The sequence below is a fragment of the Macaca thibetana genome, chromosome 11 (assembly GCF_024542745.1).
Source record: "Macaca thibetana thibetana isolate TM-01 chromosome 11, ASM2454274v1, whole genome shotgun sequence".
NCBI classification, from domain to species: Eukaryota; Metazoa; Chordata; class Mammalia; order Primates; family Cercopithecidae; genus Macaca; species Macaca thibetana.
This window is the reverse complement of record NC_065588.1, coordinates 98336955-98360070: the sequence shown is the minus strand read 5'-3', so window position 1 is coordinate 98360070 and position 23116 is coordinate 98336955. Positions and strand designations below refer to the sequence as shown.

General features: G+C 36.5%; 1 protein-coding gene across 6 annotated transcripts in view; it reads left to right on the top strand.

Annotated features, from left to right (window-relative positions):
• Nucleotides 1–23116, top strand: part of WASHC3 (WASH complex subunit 3) — a 47482-nt gene that overhangs the window by 2627 nt on the left and 21739 nt on the right. For 3 of the 6 annotated variants that reach the window (XM_050750238.1, XM_050750241.1, XM_050750236.1), the window contains 3 exons: nt 11163–11228; nt 13051–13158; nt 17277–17387. In XM_050750238.1, the coding sequence (XP_050606195.1) occupies nt 11163–11228; nt 13051–13158; nt 17277–17387 (285 nt within the window). The remainder of the gene's footprint in view (nt 1–11162; nt 11229–13050; nt 13159–17276; nt 17388–23116) is intronic. The other 3 variants (XM_050750239.1, XM_050750237.1, XM_050750242.1) reach the window with 2 other exon arrangements.

Below are 23116 nucleotides of genomic sequence, written 5' to 3'. Positions count from 1 at the left end.
TTTTTATCCCTAGGAATCTATTATTCTGTTTTCTGTCAAAAGGGTCAAATTTAATCACTACAGTGATCTCTGGTACTGTGGAAAAATTCCTGAGCACACAAAACACACAAACCAAATTTTTTAAAAATGAGATACTTACAAAATTTCTTTAGCATACCAACCAAATGAAGGTAGCTTCATATTTTAGTACAGATGCTCAGATATCTTAGGCAGAATTAAGTCCACCATTGCTGTATATATGCCTCAACAGTAATATTTAAGAGTAGACTGTAAAAATAAACTTATAATCTTTAGAATCATCAAAACAATGGGATTATTAAATAACCTTTGTAAGTTAAAGCAGAGTTTATAAAGTTGTCTTCCATAGTTGTAAAATAGCTAGTCTAGTTGGATAGAATTAATGTGTCCTAAAACTGACCTGCTTGAAGAACTACTCTAGGTCATGTCTTTGTAGGTAGAGTGTGCTCTTTTGTGTTAACACTGTCTCAAGTTTCAGACTGGGGCTGGTTGATAGAAAAACTAGTTTAAAAAAAAAAAAAAAAAAAAACTATTTTAAGTAATGGAATTGAATTTTATGGAAATTCTCTATGGCACCAACTCAACCACAGGACAGAAACAAAAAATTCTTATCTAAACATTCCTATACAAAATTGGGACCATCTCAGTTCACCCCAGCTACCACCATGAAAGAGACAAAGAAAGCAAAAACTTCTGTTCTGAATGTATCAGTGGTCCCATATTCAAATACTCCTTATCTACTTGAAAAGCTTTGATGGGCTGGGCACGGTGGCCCACACCTGTAATCCCAGCACTTTGTGCCCACGTGGGCAGATCACCTGAGGCTGAGTTCGAGACCAGCCTGGCCAACATGGTGGAACCCCATCTCCACTGAAAATACAAAAATTAACCAGGTGCGGTGGTACACGCCTGTATTCCCAGCTATTTGGGAGGCTGAGGCAGAAGAATCACTTGAACCTGGGAGGTGGAGGTTGCAGTGAGCCAAGATCTCGCCATTGCACTCCATCCTGGGTAACAGAGCAATACTCCATCTCAAAAAAACAAAACAAAAAAAAGAAAAGAAAAAAAGAAAAGCTTCACTGATTCTTTCAAACACACACCAGACCTTAAGTTCATCAGCATTTTAACGTCACTGAGCTGAGTTGCGCTCTGTGGCTGTAAAAGGCAATTCTTTGTATTTCTGTGGTATCAGTTATAACATCTCTTTCATTTCTGATATCATTTGAATCTTCTCCTTTTCTTAATCTAGCTAAAAGTTTGTGGATTTTGTTCATCTTTTCAAAAATCCAGCTCTTAGTTTCATTCATCTTTTCTATTGTTTTTCTAGTCTCTTTCATTTTTTTCTGTTCCGATCATTATTATTTTTTTCCTTCTACTAACTTTGGGTTTTATTTGTTCTTCTATTCCTTGAGTTGTAACACTAGGATGTTTATTTTGGATCTTTCATCTTTTTTGTTATATGTCTTTAATGCTGAAACTTCCTTTCCTCTTAAAACTGCTTTTACCTGCCGGGCGTGGTGGCTCAAGCCTGTAATTCCAGCACTTTGGGAGGCCGAGACGGGCGAATCACGAGGTCAGGAGATCTAGACCATCCTGGCTAACACAGTGAAACCCTGGCTCTCCTAGAAAATACAAAAAAAAACTAGCCAGGCGAGGTGGCGGGCGCCTGTAGTCCCAGCTACTCGGGAGGCTGAGGCAGGAGAATGTCATGAACCCGGGAGGCGGAGCCTGCAGTGAGCTGAGATCCGGCCACTGCAATCCAGCCTGGGCGACAGAGCAAGACTCGTCTCAAAAAAAAAAAAAAAATTGCTTTTACCACCTTCCATAAGTATTGATGTGTTGTATGTCTATTTTCATTTGTCTCAAAAATATTTTTTAATTTCCCTTTTATTTGACCTATTGGTTGTTTAGGAGCATGTTATTTAATTTCCAGATATTTATGATTTTTTTTCAAGATTCCTTCTATTATTGATTTCTAGTTTCAAACCAGTATGGTCAGAAAAGATACTTGATATGATTTCAGTCTTCTTAAATGTATTAAAACTTGTTTTGTGGCATATCATATAACTTGGAGAATGTTCTGTGGGCCCTTGAGAAGAATGTGTATTTTGTTGCTGTTTTATTGAATTCTCTACATATGTCTGTTAGGGCCAGTGTTTCATTACTGATTTTCTGCCTGGATGATCTGTCTATGGTTGAAAGTAGGTTATTGATATCCCCCATTATTATTATATTATAGTCTGTCTCCAGATCTATTAATATTAATATGTTAATATATTTAGGTGCTCCCATGTTAGATGCATATATGTTTACACTTGTTATATCTTCTTGATGAATTGCTCCCTGTACCATTATATAATGACCTACTTTGACTCATTTTACAGCCTTTGACTTATAGTCTGTTTTATCTGAAAAGAGCAACTCCTGCTCTTTTTTGGTTTCTATTTACTTGAAATATTCTCTTCCATTCTTCTTTCTCTCTTTCTTTCCTTTCCTTCTCTCTCTCTCTTTCTTTCTTTCTTTCCTTCCCTCCCTCCCTACCTCCCTCCCTTCCCTCCCTTCCCTTCTTTTTTCCTTTCCCTTTCCCCTTCCCTTTCCTTCCCTTCCCTTTTTCAGGGTCTCCTTCTACATCCCATGCTGGAGTACAGTAGCGTGAACATGGCTTATTGTAGTCTCACCCTCCCAGGCTCCAGCTATCCTCCTATCTCAGCCTCCCATGTAGCTGTGACCACAGGCACACACCACGATGCCTAGCTAATTTTTTAATTGTTTGTAGAGACGGGGTCTCACCATGTTGCCCAGGCTGGTCTCAAACTCCTGAGTTCAGGGGATCCTCCTGCCTTGGCATCCCAGGGTTACAAATGTGAGCCACTGTGCCCAGCTCTTTTCCATTCTTTCACTTCAATCTATGTGCGTCCATTTTTTAAAGGTGAAGTGAGTCTCTCGTACACAGCATGTAGTTGAGTCTTATTCTTGTATCTTATTCAGTCAACCTGTGTCTTTTGATCAGAGAATGTAGTCCATTTACATTCAAGGTAATTATTGATAGGTAAGGACTTACTGCTGCGATTTTGTTCATTGTTTTCTGGTTGCTTTATAGATCTTTTGTTCCTTTCTTCCATTCTTGCTGTCATCCTTTGTGATTAAATGATTGTCTCTAGTGATATACTGTGATTCCTTACTTTTTATCTTTTGTGTATTTACTATTAGGTTTTTGCTTTGTTGTTCCCATGAGGCTCACATAAAACATGTTATAACAGGCTATTTTAAACTAATAATAACATAACTGATAACATAAAAAACTTCTGCACTTTTACTCCACCTCTCCACATTTTGTTTTTGATTTTGCATTGTACGTCTTTTTACACTGCATATCCCTTAAGTTATTTTAGCTATTATTATTTGTAATAGTTTTATCTGTTAACTTTCATACTAAAGATACAAATGATTTAATCACCATGACAGTATTAGAATATTCTGAATTTGACTGTATACATTTTTTTTCAGCTCTAAAATTGCTGTTTGATTTTTTTTTTTTAATAATTCCAATCTTTCTGTTACATTTCTCATTTTGGTCACTTATTATTTTCTTGATTTCATTGAATTGTTTCTCTGAATTTTCCTGAAGTCCACTGAGCTTCCCTAAAACAATAATTTTGGATTCGTTGTGAAGAAGGGTCAGTTACTGGTGATTTATTTTGTTTCTTTGGTAGTGACGTGTTTCCCTGATTATTCTTGGTCTTTGTGGCCATGTTTTGGTATGTATGTGTTTGAAGAAGTAAGGACTTATTCCAGTCTTTGCAGACTGGCTTTGTCTGGGAAAGCCCTTCACCAGTAAGCCCATCTAGAGGTTCTAGACAGGCCATCTGTTGTGGTGCATGGCAGGCTTGCTGCTGGAGTCCTTGGGTAGGCTGGCCTGGTGCCTGGGGTTATAGGGTTGTTCCTGGAGCCTGATCCACTGGGATGGACCTGCTGATTAGCTCTATAGAGGTGGGCCTGGATCCTTAGGGTTCTGACTTGAAACCTAAGTCTGCAGGGGCTGGTCTGACACTGGGATGAGCCTTGAGCCCGAGTCTGCAGTGTCTGGCCAGGTTCCAAGGTGGGCCTGGTGCTTGGGACCCCTGGGATGGACCTGGAGCCAGAGTATGTGGAGGTGGGCCTGGGTCCTGGTTGTACTGTGACTAGCCTGGAGCCTGAGTCTGCAGCAATGGTCCTGAAGCCTCAGTCCATGGGGGCCAGTCTGGCAATGGAATCTACTAGAGTGGTCCCAGACTCTGGGTCTGCTGGAACATACCTAGATTCTGACTCACCACAGGGATTTGCCTGGGGCCAGCGTGGTGCTGGGGCAAGTGTGCAGCCTGGGGTCACAGGGGCCAGACTGGAGCCTGGGATTATAGGTGGTAGCCTGGTGACTTGGGCTACATGGGGCTGGCCGGGGTCCTAGGGCAATAGTGGCTAGCCTGGAACTTGAGTCCACAGGGATGGTCCTGGAGCCTATGTCTATGGGTGCCAGCCCAACAGAAGGGCCTACTGGGATGGGCCTAAAACCTACTTCTACTGGGGTGTGGGCTGCAGGAGCCAAACTGGGGCCACAGGAGCTGACTCGGCATTGGTCAGGCCTGGAACCTGTATCTGCAGGAGCTCGCCTGGTGCTGGGGTGGGCCTGAACCTTGGGCCCATGGAGGCCAGCCCTGTGCTGGGAGTGGTCTAGAACCTAGGGCCACTGGGGCTGGCCTGCCCTTGGAGCAGACCTGGAGACAATCTATGCAGTCTTGCCTGGTGCTGGGGCTGTCCTGAGTCTTGAGCTGGTCTGGAGCCTGGGGTCCCAGTGGGAGAAGCCTAGAACTCAGAACTAGGTGATCCAGCCTAGTGCCAGGAGGGGCCTAAAGGCTTTGCCTGCAGGTGTCAGCCTGGAGTCTGGGCTGAGGGGGCTTGCTCAGCACTGAGTTCTACTGGGGTGGGCCTGGTGTTGTGGTCCAAGGCAAAGTCCTGTGCTCACTACCTCTCCTTCGCCCACTTGGAGGGTATCTCTCTCCATGCTGTGCTGCCTGGAGTTGGGGAAAGGGTGACATGAGTTCTGTAAAACTGTCCTTCTTACCCTCTTCAATGTGTTTTTTCTTATTTTTGTGCTACACCCAGTGCTACAATTTCTCACCTGGTTTCCTTAGCTCTTGAGAAGGTATTTTCATGTGTGAATAGTTTTTCAAATGGATGTTTCTGTGGGAGGATCAGTGCCGGAAAGTCCTGTTCCCCCATCTTGCTGTTGTCCCACCTTTTTCTCCTTTATGTTTGATAATCTAGGGTTGACTGTAACTGATTTTCTACAATATATATTTTAGCAATTTGGATATTCATGTCAGCTGGAGGCTGCTCAATGAGATGACAACTAATATTTATTCTGTACTTACTCTGTGCTGGGCATCATACTAAGTGCTTTATGTGTATTTAATTATCGCAGTCAGCCCTTTGAGAGAGGCTTAGTTATCCCACTCATACAGATACAGAAACTAAGATGTAGAGGAGTTTAAATCATTTGCTTAGTCATTCATTCATTCAACATATTTTTGCATGCCCCCAGTAGTTGTAGCTGCATTAGCTGCACATACACAGAAAGTAGCAGAACTGGATTCCCACTGATTTTTTAACTGGAAAAGTCAATATCTCATTACTCTCTTACATTGCACTGACTTACCTGATTAAGAAGCATGCTTATGTCAGTTTCAAGTGAGAGTGTGCAGTACAAGTACCTTCTTATAGCTATATTAAAATCTATTTTTAGATTCATATTCACTTCTTTGCTATGCTATGTCTATTTGATGTAATATATTTTTATGTCAATTCCAAGAATATATGTATTCAAATGTAAGGTGCCATTTTCTCCCAAGTTAAAGTCACTTTGGTGTTTTGAAATGTTTTTGTTAATAGTACCTAATAGGCCTCTAGTCCTTATTTATTTAAAGCCTTAAACCAGAACCAACTGACTGTTTCTCTCAACAAAAGAGGAACCTCAACTGTTAGTTTTTGAACTGAGAGTGAACTAGGAGGAAAAAGAAAACTTTCCCCATCCCCCGACAGGATCTGGTTTGAACCAAACCCAAACTTAAACAACTTCAGTCATAGATAAACCCTCAAGCCAGAATTAAGTTTGAAACAAATTGCTAGGCTTCTTTCTTCGTCCGTGGCACAGTTTTTAGAGTTCTTCACTAAAGAGAAGAGTATAAAACTGCATTCTGTGAAGAACTCAACTTTGCAAAAACTTTCTGCATATTAGGCTACTTTTGTAACTCTTCCAGTGATTGGCACCAGAGTAGAAGAGAGATTAGATGACAGAGAAAGTAGTAGAATCAGACCCACATTGCAGAGGTACTTAGGGTCATCTCCTCTTCCATCACAAATCCCCAGTGAGCATTTTTATTCTTGCTTTAGTCAGCAAAATCTTATGGTCATCCATTGGGACTGCAAATTTTGAGGGGTTGGCGGGAAGCAACATAAGATCTACACATATTGCAGGTGAAACCTGAGCATTTAACCTTATAGTGAGTTTTAAAGTAGTGGTACTTTGTAAACAGGAGTGTCAAATGTGAACTTTGGGTTTTTGGGGTTTTTTATAATTTTTTTTTCTTTTCCCTCTAAGACGGGGTCTTGCTCTATCACCCAGGCTGGAGTGCAGTGGCGTGATCACAGCTCAGGGCAACCTGAACTTCCTGGGCTCAAGTGATCCTCCCACCTCAGCCTCCCTAGAAGCTTGGACTATAGGCATGTCACTACACCAGGCTAATTTTGTGTGTGTGTTTGTGTGTGTGTGTGTGTGTGTGTGTGAGAGAGAGAGAGAGAGAGAGTTAGAGATGGCATCTCACTACATTATTTAGGCTGGTCTCCAACTCTTGGGCTTAAGTGATCCCTCGGCCTCGGCCTCCCAAGTGCTGGAATTATAGGCATGAGCCACTGTACCTGGCCAGAATGTTATTTTAATTCAAACTTTTTTTGTTGTTTTTTTGTAAGACAGGGTCTCACTTTGTCACCCAGGCTGGAGTGGAGTGGAGTGATCTTAGCTCACTGAAGCCTAGACCTCCTGCCTCAGTGCCCCAAGTAGCTGGAACTACAGGTGCATGCCACCACACCTGGCTAATTTTTTGTATTTGTAGAGACAGGGTTTCCATATGTTGCCCAGGCTGGTCTTGAACTCCTGAGTTCAAGCCATCTGCCTGCCTCAGCCTCCCAAAGTTCTAGGATTACAAGCGCCCTCAGCCAAACTCAGACTAATTACATGCCTGAGATATTGGATTTTTAAATAATTTTTTAATATTCTGAAATTTTTCTTTTTTCTAAAATCTTTAGGTACAAGCAAAAGTGCTGAGAATTGTCACATAACCTAAAAGTTTCTTTAGTGTTTATCTTCTACATTCATTTTTTTAGCCTGCCATTGGACTTAACTTTTAATCAGATAATGTTTTACTTAAATCCTTATTTGCTCTTACATCTTTAACAACTGCTGGGCTTAAGTATCAGACACAACCTAATAAAACCATTGATTGCTTCCTTTTCTGGCTTCTGGGGCACATACAACACAGTGGGGTATACCAAGAGATCCATTATCTTAAAATACTGTTTCCCTTTTAGAGAAATGGATATATAAGCAAGGTATTTTACAACCATGAAAAACCAGTGTTTTGTTTCCGTATTCAACTAGTAACTCCATATTTCCTTCTTTATTTTGCCCTTTTTTAAACTTTATAAAATGTACTGCCTTGGAAATAGATGGATAGTAAATCAAGCTTTCAGCTTATCTGACAAATATCAGGGACTTTATAAATTCCCCTGTTACCCAAACCATAGCATTTCAAGTTTGTTTTCAGTCTTCATAAAACAATGGTTAAATGGATGATAGACCGTTACCTTCCTATTTCCTCTTGCTAAAACTTTCAGAGGTGAGAACAGCTACTGTCACCAATTATGTTACTTTCGTTATATCCATAGTCATCCATAATTTAGAGCAGTGGCTCTCAACCAGGGTACATATGGCTATGTCTAGAAGTGTTTTTGAGTGTAATAACTGGGAAGTGCTACTGACATTTAGTGGATAGAGACCAGAGATTCTGCTACGCATCTTGTAGTGTGCAGGACAGTCCCCTGCAACAAAGAATATTTCACCCACAAATGTCAATATAGCCAGCATTGAAAAACCTGTTTTATAGTGGTCTGGGAATTGTATGAGGAAAATGCCACAGGCATAAACATCTTAGAAATGAACTTCAGCAACCCATCAGTGAACCCAGGTATACCTTTTCACTTGACAATGTCTCTTTAAAAAGTATACATTCAGGTATGTTATAGCAATAATTACATTGGAACATACAAAACCATTTATTAGACTCAATTATCTTTGAAAAGGAGTTCTTTCTTAGTCATGCCATGGACGCTTTGACAGTCTAGTGAAACCAAATTAATGTTTTCAGGTGGATAAAATAAAATGCCTAGGATTACAAAAGAAACCAGTTATATACTTTAAAAAATTTAAAACTATGTTATACTAGTAGGTTATTTATTAAAGCATTAAATTATATTATCCTTTCGTATGTCTAATAACCATAATTTTGAAGTGTTAAGAAATCTGCAGCAATTGTGATGTGATTAAAAAAAAACTATGATTTCTATTGATGACAGTCATAGATCCTAAAACCACCGTGTATTTTTTTTTCTTTTTTTTTTGAGACAGAGTCTCACTCATCGCCCAAGCTGGAGTGCAGTGGCATGATCTCAGCTCACTGCAACCCCCGCTTTCCAGGTTCAAGCGATTCTCCTGCCTCAGCCTCCTCAGTAGCTGGGACTACAGACGCACACCACCACACCTGGCTAATTTTTTTGTATTTTTAGTAGAGATGGGGGTTTCAGTCTGTTGGCCAGGCTGGTCTCGAACTCCTGACCTCAGGTGATACACCTGCCTCAGCCTCCCAAAGTGCTGGCATGAGCCATTGTGCCCAACCTACGGTGATTTTTTTTTTTACTTTGTTTTTAAACAATGCCAAATTTAAGCTAGAAGTAGATAAAAATAAAGGTAGAATTTTTTTCTCTCATCCTAGTTCATGTACTGTAGTTCAGAACCACTTTGTAAGTGATCATCTCAGAATCAGAAGAGCAAAAGGCTTTTCCTCTTGGCACAGAATCATCTTAGTGAGAAACGAATTGATCATTTGTTAGCTTTGGATAACAAAAATTCTATGCAATACCCAATAATTTACCATTATGTTTTAACAATGTAAAATTATCAAAAAATCTGATGAAGTGTATTGCCTCTGGAGTTGGAGGGTTTGAGTTCGGGATATTTTACTTCTATAAGACTCAATTTTCTCATCTTTAAAATTGGCATAATAGTTCCTACTTCATAGATTTGGTATAAGATTTCAATTGATATGTTGCATATACAGTGTGCCATATGTGGCAAGGCAAAGACTCAAATATTTACAATATTGATGATTATTGCTTAAAAGTAAATACTTCTAAAGGTATATTAAAACAGAAAAATTTTTAATTCAATTTTTTGTTTCCTTTTTTGTTTCTTTCAGTCAAACCAATATGTCCATTTTTAAATAAGTTGGAAATTATCATTCACTTTACATATTAATTTGCTGTAGAATTTCTTCTCTAGTGAATTGAGACACTGATTAGATTTGCCAAAATTAAATTTCTATGATTTTAAGGAATACACTTATAATTTGGAGAGGGATTCATCCATAATACATGTTATAAACCTGTATTGGTGTTTACCTAAAAGCCTTATGTGAATGAATTCTAGAAGTCAAGGGTGAACTTAGCTTTGATACCGTAAAAACTAGATCCTAATACTTTATTTGAGGATTATATCTTTGTGGATATCAAGATGTTAACCTAAAAATAAGTGATCTGTAAAGAAGCTTTGTGGCCACTTTCAGTTTTTTGTCCCCTCTAATTGTGGGCAAAGTGACCATTTCACAGGATGATAAAGTTCTACTTAATAGGATCTTAGTAATAGCCCAGAATACAGTCAGGATGCTGTGTATCTGCCAACTTGTAAACTGGCTGACTGCTCTTGGATTATGTGACTGAATGTAATGTTTAAGATTAGGAGGTTTTAAGTAAATGTTCTTATAGGTCATATTTTATGATGTTACCTTTCTTTGTGTAGGTGTATATTTACAAGGTATATTGACAATTTATACAGAGTAACAAGCATGATAAGCTCTTCAATCTGGTTTACCTTGCGTTTTGATGGTAGATTTTGTTTTAATACTCTAGTTTTTTCTCTTCTCTTTCTGAAATGAATTACTCGTCTTCCAATTCCATCCCCCTTTATTTTTCAAACTATGGATGTTTAAATCTGGGACGAGTTGTATATGCTTATGCATTTAAGTAATTTATGAAGGCAGACTTTGTTGCAGAGTGTCTTTGAATAATTTTTATTATTTTATTTTCTATGAAAAAATTTCTTCATCAACAAATAATTATTAAGCTCCTATTAAGTGTCAGGGTACTATTCTGGGCACTACAGGTACAGTAGTAAACAAAAGGCTCTATCCTGGTTTGTTTATATTCTGGTCTCAACAATTGTTTACTGCTCTGATAATGAGTTTGCAGAAAATGTCACTTTGTCATAAGTGAATATGATTTTATAAAATAACTGAGAAGCGACTGGGTGCGGTGGCTCATGCCTGAATCCCAGCACTTTAGGAGGCCAAGGTGGGCAGATCACGAGGTCAAGAGATCGAGACCATCCTGACCAATATGGTGAAACAACATCTCTACTAAAAATACAAAAATTAGCTGGGCGTGGTGGCGCGTGCCTGTAGTCCCAGCTACTTGGGAGGCTGAGGCAGGAGAATCACTTGAACCCAGGAGGCAGAGGTTGCAGGGAGCCGAGATCACGCCACTGCACTCCAACCTGGTGACAGAGCAAGACTCTGTCCCAAAAAAAACCCAAAAACTAAGAAGCATTCTAATACAGGTAATAGAAGAGTTCTCATTCCTACTCATGTAAATAAGACAGTACTACATTAGAATATGACAAATATTTAATGGTTTTTAATATTTTGAAATCTGCCCTTAGTTATTGTTAACAGTTTATTTTAATTAAAATCTTTATATTTATGTCTCTAATTTTTCTTTTCCAGAAACTGGCAGACCTTTCGCTTCGTATCCAACAAATTGAAACAACTCTAAATATTTTAGATGCAAAGGTTAGTATTTCTGAATAATTTGTAGTATAAACTTTGCTGTACATATACCAGCTTTCTTAATCATACTTAACTTTCATTGCATTTGGGAGTGATTCCATTTAACTTCTGTATCTGTGAAGTGATACTGGTTGTGTTTTTAATTTTACTGCAATTGCAAAGAAAATGGTGTTCATTATGAACCATTAATTCAAACGTACACATGGTTTGAGATTTTTCATTGTGCTAGGCAAACGCATAATGCGAGTAACATGTTAACAAGTTGAGCTGTTATCAAGCGCACTTCATTTGATAGAAAATTCCAAATTTATTTTACTAGTTATTATGTGATAATACAATAATAGTTATATAAATCTTTAGATGTCTCAGAGCAAATTTTAGAGACAATATCATCTGTTTCTATTTGCGAATACCTTAAATGCTAATGAAGAATACAATTTTGATGTCAGAAATTACAAATGATAACTAAGAAAAACAGAAGACTGTTTTAGATTGAAAGCTTAAAGATTTCGATAACAGTGATGTATTTAGTTTGGTTTCATTTTTAATATTTTTTACATGTGTTTTTTCTATTTATAAAATTATGGAGACACTAGTGTATTTTCATTACTAACTTTTCTGAAATTAATATTTTCTTTGTCCATTTACCAAAAAAAACTAAGAAATATTCAGTGAATATTTATGAGGAAGAAAAAAATGATATCCCTTTTTAATATGACCAGAATGTCTAGTTTGTACTTACTACGTGTCCTTATGGACTTCAGCAACTGTGTTTCTCTTAGAACCATTTCTCTTGTTTGGAAACTTGGCCTTGAACATGTTCAAGATATTCCTCTAGCAGCCACACCCACTTGAAACTATTTGGGCCGTAGCCACTGTGCTAACTATGGTTATCAGTCAACAGTTCTCAATGAGTATTGCTGCTTGAGATCTTATTACCATTGGTTTTTTTTATTATTATTATTCTTTATTATGAGTATGTGTCTTATTTTAGTGTTTAAGGAATTCTTAGGGAGTTAGAGTCCAAGGTCGCACATTAAGTTACCATATGGACAAGTTAACCTTAGTTATCTCCATGGCCATAGAGTCATCCCCAAAATTAGCCAAACGTCTGACAAATGTGTGTCATTGATATCAGGATGAACTCAGAAAAGAAGGTTTTTATGGATCTTGCAGATCTAACCTGAAATGCTAAACCATTTCAGGTTGAAATACCAACAATATGCCCATTTTTTTTGCATACAAGAAACGTATTTTAATAACGTTCAGTGGTAAATGTTCAAAGAAAGAAATAAGAATGAGCTGTGTCATACATTAAAGTGTAAAGACAAGAGCTTTGGCATATCCTAGATAATTGAAACTCAAAATTTGCACAAAGCCCTTTTTTTTCAAAGTATTATTAATAGAAATATTTTTACAACAACTTTTCTAGGTACATTTTCTTATCTCTACAGGTGAGATAATTGAGACATAGGGAGATTTGCACAAGATCACACAGCTTGTGAGTGGTAGAGCTAAAAGTTAAACCTAGACAGTCTGACTTCAAAGACCAGCTCTCAGTCATTACACTAGGATTGCCTGTATTTTGAAAATAATGGTTATATAAACTAAATTAGATTTTTGAGAAGTTCTTCAAAATAATTTGTGACTGTCTTTCACTTTTAGTTTATGACATGGAAAATTTAAGACAAGATATTATGAACCTGTTTGTATAGCCTTAAAACTTAAGACAGCTATTAAAAATATACAAACCTAGAAACTTATAGTGTTTATGCAGGTACTATCTTCATATTTCAATACCAATTTTCTTTTCATCTTTTTTCAGTTGTCATCTATCCCAGGCCTAGATGATGTCACAGTTGAAGTATCTCCTTTAAATGTCACCAGTGTCACAAATGGAGCACATCCTGAAGCCACTTCAGAGCAACCACAGGTGAGTTCTAAGAAATGAGCAGATGTTTTTGGTTGAAACTGATAGTCTTAAGCAGCAGGTTGGAAGGAAGAAAAATAAAAATGTAAAACTTCTAATAGTAAAATTTTAAAACCTTAAAATAGAAAATGAAGTTTGGGAAAAACAAATTAGCTGTGTTATTTTGAAGGGCTTCCTTAAGTTAATACTTTCTTTGCCTATAAAAAAGAAAATCAGTCTATATAGGACTAGGAAAAATCTTCAAATAATTATTTTCTTCAAAATAATTAGAAATTTTTCTAAGTTCTTATAAGAAATGTACTTTTAAAATGTTTTATTGTAAAATTTTTAAATATACACAAAAACAGACCTGAATTCACCAGTTATGATTTGTCACAATTGCTTTATCTATTTTCTTGGTCACTTGCTGAAATTAATCCCAGACAGTTTATCATCTCACCCCTGCATAAATTTTTGAGCATCTCTGAAAAGTTTTGACATGTTCTTTTGTAACATTTTTCTTATATAAATGCCTTTATCATATACAATGTAATTAACAATAATTGGCCAGGTGCAGTCTTTCATGCCTGTAATCCCAGCACTTTGGGAGGCTGAGGCAAGTGGATTGCTTGAGCTCAGGAGTTTGAGATTAGCCTGGGCAACATGGTAAAACTGTCTCCACTAAAAATACAAAAATTAGCCAGGTGTGGTGGCACGCACCTGTGGTCTCAACTACTCAGGAGGCTGAGGTGAGGGGATCACTTGAGCTCACGAGGCAGAGGTTGTGGTGAACTGAGATTGCACTACTGCACTCCAGCCTAGGTGACAGCACAAGACCCTGCCTCAAAAATAAAAAAAATAAAAATAAATGAACATTCGCTGGTATTGTCTAACCCCTTGTTACTCAAGTACACCCCATGGACCAACCCACATGGGCATCACCTGGCGGCTTGTTAGAATGAAGCATCTCAGGCTCCACCCCAAAACTGCTGAGAATCTACATTTTAACAAGACCCCTAGGTGATCTGTAGGCACTTAAAATTTGAGAGCTACTGATCTTAGAAATACCAGTTGTCTAAAAACTGTGTTTCTGAAGTTGATTCGTTTGAATCAGCATCCTAATAAAAGCTATACTTTACATTTGGCTCTTAGATCTTAACATTTACTTATGCTTCTGTATGAATTTCAATTTTCTATTACTTTTTATTTCAAAAAATAAAAATTATTTGTTTTTTGAGAACAATCTCTAGTGTATCTCAGCGAGGTATTAAAATCTAAAACAAAATAATTATCAAAGTGGTGGCCTACCAAAGTAATAATAAACAAATTAAACAAATAGACTTATAATGGAATTCTGCCTTTGTACCTGGAGGCACTTTTCACAGGATATTTTTTAGATCACGATGATGTTGACAATGATGATAACAGCTAACACTTCAAGAGTGCTTTCTGTGTACCAAGGCATGCACGTTTCTAAGTGCCTTTCATAAACGAATTTAATCTTTACAACAGCCCTATAATATAAGCACCATATTATCAATCTTACTTTATAGATGGGTCAAATGAGGTATATAGAGGTTAAGTAACTTGCTGAAGGTCGAAAAGTAATGTAAGAATTAGAATTTTAACCCAGACAGTCTGGTGCCAAGAGCCCTAGCACTTACCTGCTACACTACACTATACTACACTACACTACTCTATTTTCAGTATCTGTGTTCAATTTATTAAACATATTGAGGATATGTGGTATGAGGCCCTGTAGGAAAAGCCATATATTTAGAATATAGTATATATTTGGGTAATAAATTAGATGATCATTTACTTAATTAGATATTATAAAATTTAACATCCATTTATTTAATATAGCAAATTTCATTATCCTGGCCACTCAAATATATAAAATGCAAGAGGATATCCAGATGTTATAGAGGAGTTTAACTTTATATTCTCTCAATTAAATATGACTATCCTCTTTCTAAAACAAAGCATACCAAGAAAATATTTCCACTCTATCTAGTAGTTATTATGTGGTGGATAGAGCAGTCATATATTTCTATAATATTTTTAAGTATACCTGTCTAACTTTATTAATTTTTCCAGGTGCTATTATGAATGCCATCTATAGTATGCCCTTTAAAATTTTTATGCAGTTGTGTTGGTCCTCACATATTTAATGTCCCAAAAAATTGATTACCAGTAATCACAGCTGAATTTCTTAATTTGCTTTGCAAATTCAGAATAACCTGGTATATCTCTGGCAATTTTATTTAAAAATGTTTATGTATTTATTTAGAGGGTTTATGAAGTTCTTTTGGCTTCCAAAGTTTGAAATACTGTGATAAAGTTGTGTGTTGATTAGCTTAATAAAATAACTGCTCAGCATGTTCTTAATATTCACATCAACTTCTCATTTCTTCGTTGTTATCAACTGGTATATTTTATACAAAATATTTTGAAGTGGGCTTAAGTATTGCTTAATCCAGAGTTTTCATTGACATTATAGTTCACTCAATTAACAGATAAAGGGGAATAGTGCACTTTTTAAAAAAATCATCTATTTATCACTCTCTCTAATCTATACATGAGTCAAAGACCCAAAGTTTGTGTACTGATTTTTCTGCAACTTTAATTTCATGGTTCAGATTTCATCATTATTCACAATAGAATATCCAATTGTGCAGAGTGAGTTTGATTTGAGAATAAATGAAGGACAGTTGAGAGATATGATAGAGGATTTAATGGATCATTCAGATAGCAAAGGTGTTTCATAATTAAACCTTGTTGAGGTCTTGGTTATTACGCAAACGTTAACGACTGAGAGTTGATATCTGGCCAGGATATAGTTCTCATTTGCACCATTTTGCTATTATATATATGAGTTTAATTTCCATAAATTGTTAAAAAACATATTTGGTTATTGTTTTAATTTTTTATTTAATTAACAGTGTTTTGGAATTTTTGTATTTATGTATATTATAGATGAATATATATATACACACACACATATATATATACACACACACACACACAGTGACTTTTGTAAAACTTAGCAATATCATGTAACAGAAGAAACCTAAAGGACTTTTGGATGTTTTATTTGCTTTGGAATTTTCAACAGATTTAATTTATATTTGAATTATCTGAGGAAAAACTTCAATATGTAATTCACATTCATAGTCTAAAGACTGTGAAGATATAAAGATATGGATTTATCTACATTTCAGCATGAACAATAGACATAAAATTGATTTCTTCTAAGGAAATTCTTCTTAATGCTTATATACAGATAATGAGAGAGATTCACAAAAGTAAGCTTTTTCTAAATGTTTGGTTTGATAGAAAAATCAAGTACTGTATACAGGCAGTTCTAGTTTTGCATTTAAGCAAGGATATGGTTCTGATATGCACAAGTTTCAGTAACATGGTACCATGCAAAGTGAAGACTGCCTGTATAACAATGGCATTTTTATCTAAAAAGACCATTCCCCAAGATTCTTTATTACAAGTCGTATTTACTATGACTTTTAACCACTCCGTAGACAATGTTACCATTAATAGTTCCATCAGTAGCTGAAATATATAAAACCAGATAATTTTGTCTGACAAACTGGCTTCTCTTCTACAACTTCTCCAAAAATTGCTTTCTAAAAAGTTAGAAGAGCCATGTCCACTTAGAATAAAATGATTTACTAAATAAAGGGCTCAATTAGGTAGATTATAGATATCTAGGAAATCAATTCATCATTATCTCAGTAAATTTATTATTTATAAATAGTTGATAGTTTTATTAGGTTTCTTAAAAGTTTTGTTAAAATAGTATAACCACCTATATATAATTCATGCTTTGTATCAGCACTCTGAGGACAAGTAAAACAGAATTTTTATTTTAATGCATGAATATACTTGTGTTTTAAGGAACCAATATAGTGTTGAAGTGTAACCTCCTCTGAAGTGATATTTAAATATTTGTAGATATTTGCAAACATATCTCATCATTAAATTATTGGTATTTAAATTTGGGGAGATGCTTTTTTTTCTGCAATTTATTGCCTTAGAATTATGGAAAGAAGCATTCCTTTTAAGTAACATGATGGACCCCTTTTGTAAATTGTCTAAAGATTTACACAAAATACTCTCTACAGCAGAGCAGTACACAAGACTCTGGACTACAGGAAAGTGAAGTATCAGCAGAAAATATCTTAACTGTAGCCAAGGATCCAAGATATGCCAGATATCTCAAAATGGTTCAAGTGGTAAGCTAATTTGGTCTGTCTTCTTTGTGTAGCAGCCTCATTTGAAATTCTTAACCCTGGAGGTTTTGCTGTTATTTTTTTCAATTTGAGAAAACTGCTAAACCAAGTAACCAAGTTTTCTATTCTCTTCCTTTCTATTTTAACTCTCTGATTTAAAAAAAAAAAAAAAAAAAAAAAAAGTCAAATCTTTGTAATTAGAATCGATCCCACACTTTAAATTAACATAGTTTAATATAGATTTATATAAATTTGTTTGCATTACACAAAGTTATCAATGCAAATCTTAGATACAAAAAGTAATGAAAGTAGACTATTCATTTGGTAAATCAGTTGATTCTAGCTTAATTCCCATATATTAGCACAAATAATATTTTTAAAAATTTTTATGTTCATCTATCAATGATCTCTTGGCCATGTAAGGTAATGCTTTTGATATTATATGACTTCAGAATTCATATTTTTCCTGAGAAATCATAACATGGTATGGTACCAAAAATATCTGCAGTCGTCTATAATAGCAGAAGTTAACATTTTTTTATTCCTTTAGAAACTATTTCAATAGTTGAAGGAGTTAGTTGTCCATCATTTTTCTGTTAATCAAACAGTTAAAGCCTGGCACAGTGACACACACCTGTAATCCTAGCACTTTGGGAGGCTGAGGTGGGAGGATGACTTGAAGACAGGAGTTTGAGACCAGCCTGGGCAGCAAAGCAAGACCCCCTACCTCTACATTTAAAAAAAAAAAAAAAAAACTCCATATGATGGCATGCACCTGGTAGTCCCAGCTACTCAAGAGGCTGAGGTGGGAGGATTGCTTGAGCCCAGGAGTTCAAGGGTGCACTGGCTCACCTGACTGATTGTGCCACTATACTTCAGTGTAGGTGACAGAGAGAGACCCTGTCTCAAAAATAATAATAATAATAATGCTTTTGTAAAATTCTGTTATCAAGCAAAAGAAGCAGAATACTAATACTAAAGGACAGTTTTGTTTTGCTGTCCATGGGATAGTTTATCACCTAGTAATTTAAAAGCAAATTCTGACAACCAGAAAGAGTAGATTGGCTCATTTGGAAGCTGCACTTTTCCTAGCTATCAGAAGTGGATTTTTCACTTCCACAGTTCCTTTTTTCTGAAGCCTAGAGCTCAGGATATTGGCGGTCAATTTAGAAAAAAATAAACCAAACTTCGGGGTGAAAATAGATGAAGTTTTTTAATTAAGAAGAATAAAACACAGCCAGTTTAAGCATGAATCATGATGAACACATTTTTAAAACTAGAACCCAGGAAAGCCTAAGCTTAAAAGATAGACTTGTTAAAAAAAAAAAACAAAAAAAACTGTGTTTCACTCTTCTAAACAAAAGGGAGATGCTTCAGAATGACTGAAAGATTTTTTATATTAGCCCCTTCTTGCCAAATCTATATAAAATAAGAAATAGGAAAATCTATTAGATGATACTCCGTAAAAATGCTCTGAAATATTTTATGAAGGCTGCATCTTAGGATAATTGTTAAATTCTTGATATATTGCCTTCAATTTTACAAGAACTTCAAAAACTCTTTTTCTTTTTCATTATAAATCCACCATCTGTTCATTTCACAAATATTTATCAAATACTTAATTTAAGCTAAGCTACTGTATTAGGTACTGTCTAGATTTATTTAGCCAGCTAAGGTTTCCAGATACCACTTGCAATTTTTATTTTTGTTATTAATTACATGAACAAGTTTGATTGCTTTTCAGTCATAAATATACATATAAAATAAATGACCCGGGCTGGGCACGGTGGCTCACTCCTGTAATTCCAGCACTTTGGGAGGCCAAGGCAGGCGGATCACCTGAGGTCGGGAGTTTGAGACCAACCTGACCAACATGGAGAAACCTTGTCTCTACTAAAAATACAAAATTAGCTGGGCATGGTGGCACATGCCTGTAATCCCAGCTACTCGGGAGGCTGAGGCAGGAGAATAGCTTGAACCCAGGAGGCGAAGGTTGCGATGAGCCGAGATCATGCCATTGTACTCCAGCCTGGGCAACAAGAGTAAAACTCTGTCTTAAAAAAAAAAAACAAATAGATGACCCTTTAATTATTTACTTTCTTAATCATATGTCTTATCACCTCATAGGAATAAGAGCCAAGATCCTCCACAGGCCCATGAAATCCTATACAGTTTAGCTCCTCTGTTACCTTTATGATCTCATATCCTCGCTCACTCTTCTCTAGCTCTACTGGCCTCCTTTTTGTCCCTTGAATAAAAATACATTGGCAGCCCCTGTCTTGGGGCCTTTGCTTCAGCTGTTCTCTCGGCCTGAAACACTTTTCCCCAGATACCTTCATGGTTTGCTCCCTCACCTCCTTCAAATCTATATTCAAAAATATTACCTTCTAAGTACAGCCTTCCTTGGCCACCCTGTTTTAAATTGCAGTGTCCTCTTACCCAATTCCCTTTACCCCTTCTCTGCTGTATTTTTCTTCTTCTCAACTTCCAGCATTCTACATATTTTATATATTTACTCTCTCTCTTCCCTACAAAATTATAAACTCCAAAAGGACAGGGAATTTTTTTGTGTACTACACTATTCCTCATTCCTGCAACAATACCTTGTACATAGTCCTGTGAATGAAAATGCTTATAATTTGTCTATACCATTTCACCTTTTGATAGATTTAGGTGATAGATTCCTTTTTCACACTAGCTCAGTAGTTTGATAAACTTCCAAAATATAAGTTCCTGGGCCCTACCCTACAAAATTAGAATCTCCAAAGTTGGTACTTGATACATAGAGCGTATGTATTTTGGGGAAAAAAACCCTGATTAAGAATTGCTTAAAAACATTTTAAACTATGTCTTAATATCGTTTACATTTTTTAAACTTAAAAAGCATTTAAGAAAATAAATAATTGTTTTATTTTTTAAAAGCCTAAACTTTCTAGCAGTACTTGGCACTTAACTCCAGCCTATCCTTTTTGCTTGATGTCACTGAGTATGATTAGAGGTTCAATTTCTTCTGCCTCAGACTGTTTCTGATTTAAGACAAATTTTTCTGTTTTTAGCCCTTTGTCTCCTTTCTGCCTTTGGTGGGGGTTTATCTATTTCCTAAGCATTTTCAGCATTCTGGAAGTGCTGCTTCTTCCTGGCATCTCCTTCGTCAGGCACATGGACTTGACCTTCTTTTGCTCGGCTAAGTCATCAATCATTCTTCTATCTGCTCTTAATTTTTATGTAATTGGTTCATATATGCCTCTTAGTCATTAAAGCTGGAGGTCATATTCTGTTTCAAATTGTTTAGGGGTGATTTTCAAGAAGAAAGTGGGGAGCTACATCAAACTGCCATCCTAAAACTAGAAGTTCATCCAAGTTAAATTTAATTTTATTGTTTTTAGTTTATTGTGCCAGCCTGTATCCCAGAACCTTATTACCCAACTTTTATTTCCTATTGCTCCCTGTCCTGAATTTCTTTTGTTTTTTTTGTTTTGTTTTGTTTTTTGTTTTTGAGATGGAGTCTTGCTGTTGTCGCCCAGGCTGGAGCACAGGGGCATGATCACGGCTCACTGCAACCTCTGCCCCCAGGTTCAAGCAATTCTTCTGCCTCAGCCTCCTGAGTAGCTGGGATTACAGGTGCCCACCACCACGCCCAGCTAATTTGTGTACTTTTAGTAGAGACAGGGTTTCACCATGTTGGCCAGGCTGGTGTTGAACTCCTGACCTCAGGTGATCCACCCGCCTCAGCCTCCCAAAGTGTTGGAATTACAGGAGTGAGCCACCGTGCCCAGCCCTGAATTCCATTCTTTAATCAGGCAAAACCACAAACTGTTCCCTGTGTAAGTGCCATGCTTTTCCTTCTCTGAATCTAGATTATCCTTCTCTTTATTATTACATGTCCAAATTCTGTTATCTAACATGTTCCTATGATTGTGTCCACTAAATCATTCCAGATTCTAAACCCACCAACACACAGAAAGCTAGATAGAAGTAATAGTTCCTTTTGTTGACCTATCCAATGACTTTACCGGTATTCTTTCTGCAGTTTGTCACTTAATACTTTGTTTTATGATTATCTGTACATTTTTTTTTATCTCCATTTGAAAATGGAATCATGAGAGGAAGAATGGTGTCTTGATTAATCCATGTATTCATTTTAACACCTTACCCATACAGGTGCTCAATCAATATTTGTTAATGGACTCTATATGTAATCCTGCATATGATCTCTCCTTTCTCACTTTGTGCTCCCTGGATATGTATAAATATGCTCTCATTTCTTCAGGTTATCAATTTAAAATGTTTTTCAGGACCATAACAAGAATAGACCCAGCAGAGGTCTTCCTCGAGGTTGACATGAATCTGCCAATCATTAATTTTTGGATTATGATTATTGAGCCATCTATAAATTCACTCCTTCTTCTGTTTTCTAAGCATATCATGAGTGACTGTCAAAATTTCCAACAACAGATGTAGGCTACATATTTGACAATGCCCAGAAATTTTCTTTCCTTGGCATGATTACTACCAGAATTCCTGTCCCTTCTTCATTATCATTTGTTTTGGCCTTTGTGTTAGGCACAAATAGTTGCATGTTTGCCTCATTGCTCCCTTTATCTATTGAGGAATTAAATTTTCAGTGGGGCAACTTAGGAATTTATCAGATATTCTAATACAGGCAAAATTAAGCTTCTAGTACCTGTAGATGGATAATATCCCCCATCATGTCTGGATCTTTCTGCTTGTTTACAGCGTTTTAAGAAAGCCTTATCTAAATCTTCTACCCGGCTAGGTAGCCAAAAAGTATGCTCCATCTGATAAAATTTTTGCCTTCTTTGAACGTCACTTAGGGGTTTCTTTATCTCATGTTCAAGAATTTCCATATACGTGTATATATTTTGATTTATGGTTATTGTCCTCTTTCTGCTGGAAAACATTGTAAGACGTTTCCTTGAAATGCCAGTTCTCATACACAAGTTTCTTCCCATTAAGTGTTGGCAGTCCCCAAGATTTACTTATTTTGAAATTTCAGATTTGCTCTATTTACACACACACACACACACACACACACACACACACTTTTTTTTTTTTTTTTTTTAGGCTGTTGGATTTGTTTGCTGTTTACATTTTCCTCCTAATAATTTCCTGGCAGTTCTTCCACTGTTTTTTCCCCATTATATTGTTGTTATTCATAGGTCTAGTCTTAAAACTTTAATTGAGGATTTTTTAATCTTTTGATTTCAGTGTAAAGCTTCTTGAACATACCTGTGGGTATTGCTGAACATAATCTGTTGGTTCTTCCAAACCACTTAGCACTTTTCCAAGAGTACAGTCATTCTAATGTCATAAGTTATCACCTAAAATATTATTCTTCAGCAGTATCTGCGTAGCAAGTTGTGTTTCCTATATCCATTCCGTTACCAAACTATAACTTTTAACTGGGAGAGCAGATAACAGTACCACTTTGCTTTAGAAAATGACTCAGAGAAGTGGAGTGAAGAACAATCATTAGAGACCTATTATAATTTGTACCACTGAGCCATTCATTTTCTGTCATTGACATGGAAAGAAAACAGATAGCTTTGTATCTCTATACCTCAGGATAGTGATATGCCTTCCTATTTTATGTGTTTGTCTTCTAATCGGTTGTTCCCTCTGAAAATGTGGTTAAGTTCTTCGAGTGTAACTGAGAACAAACAGGGATATAGATAGAAAAGCAAATTTGACCACTAGCTATAAGGAGGAGC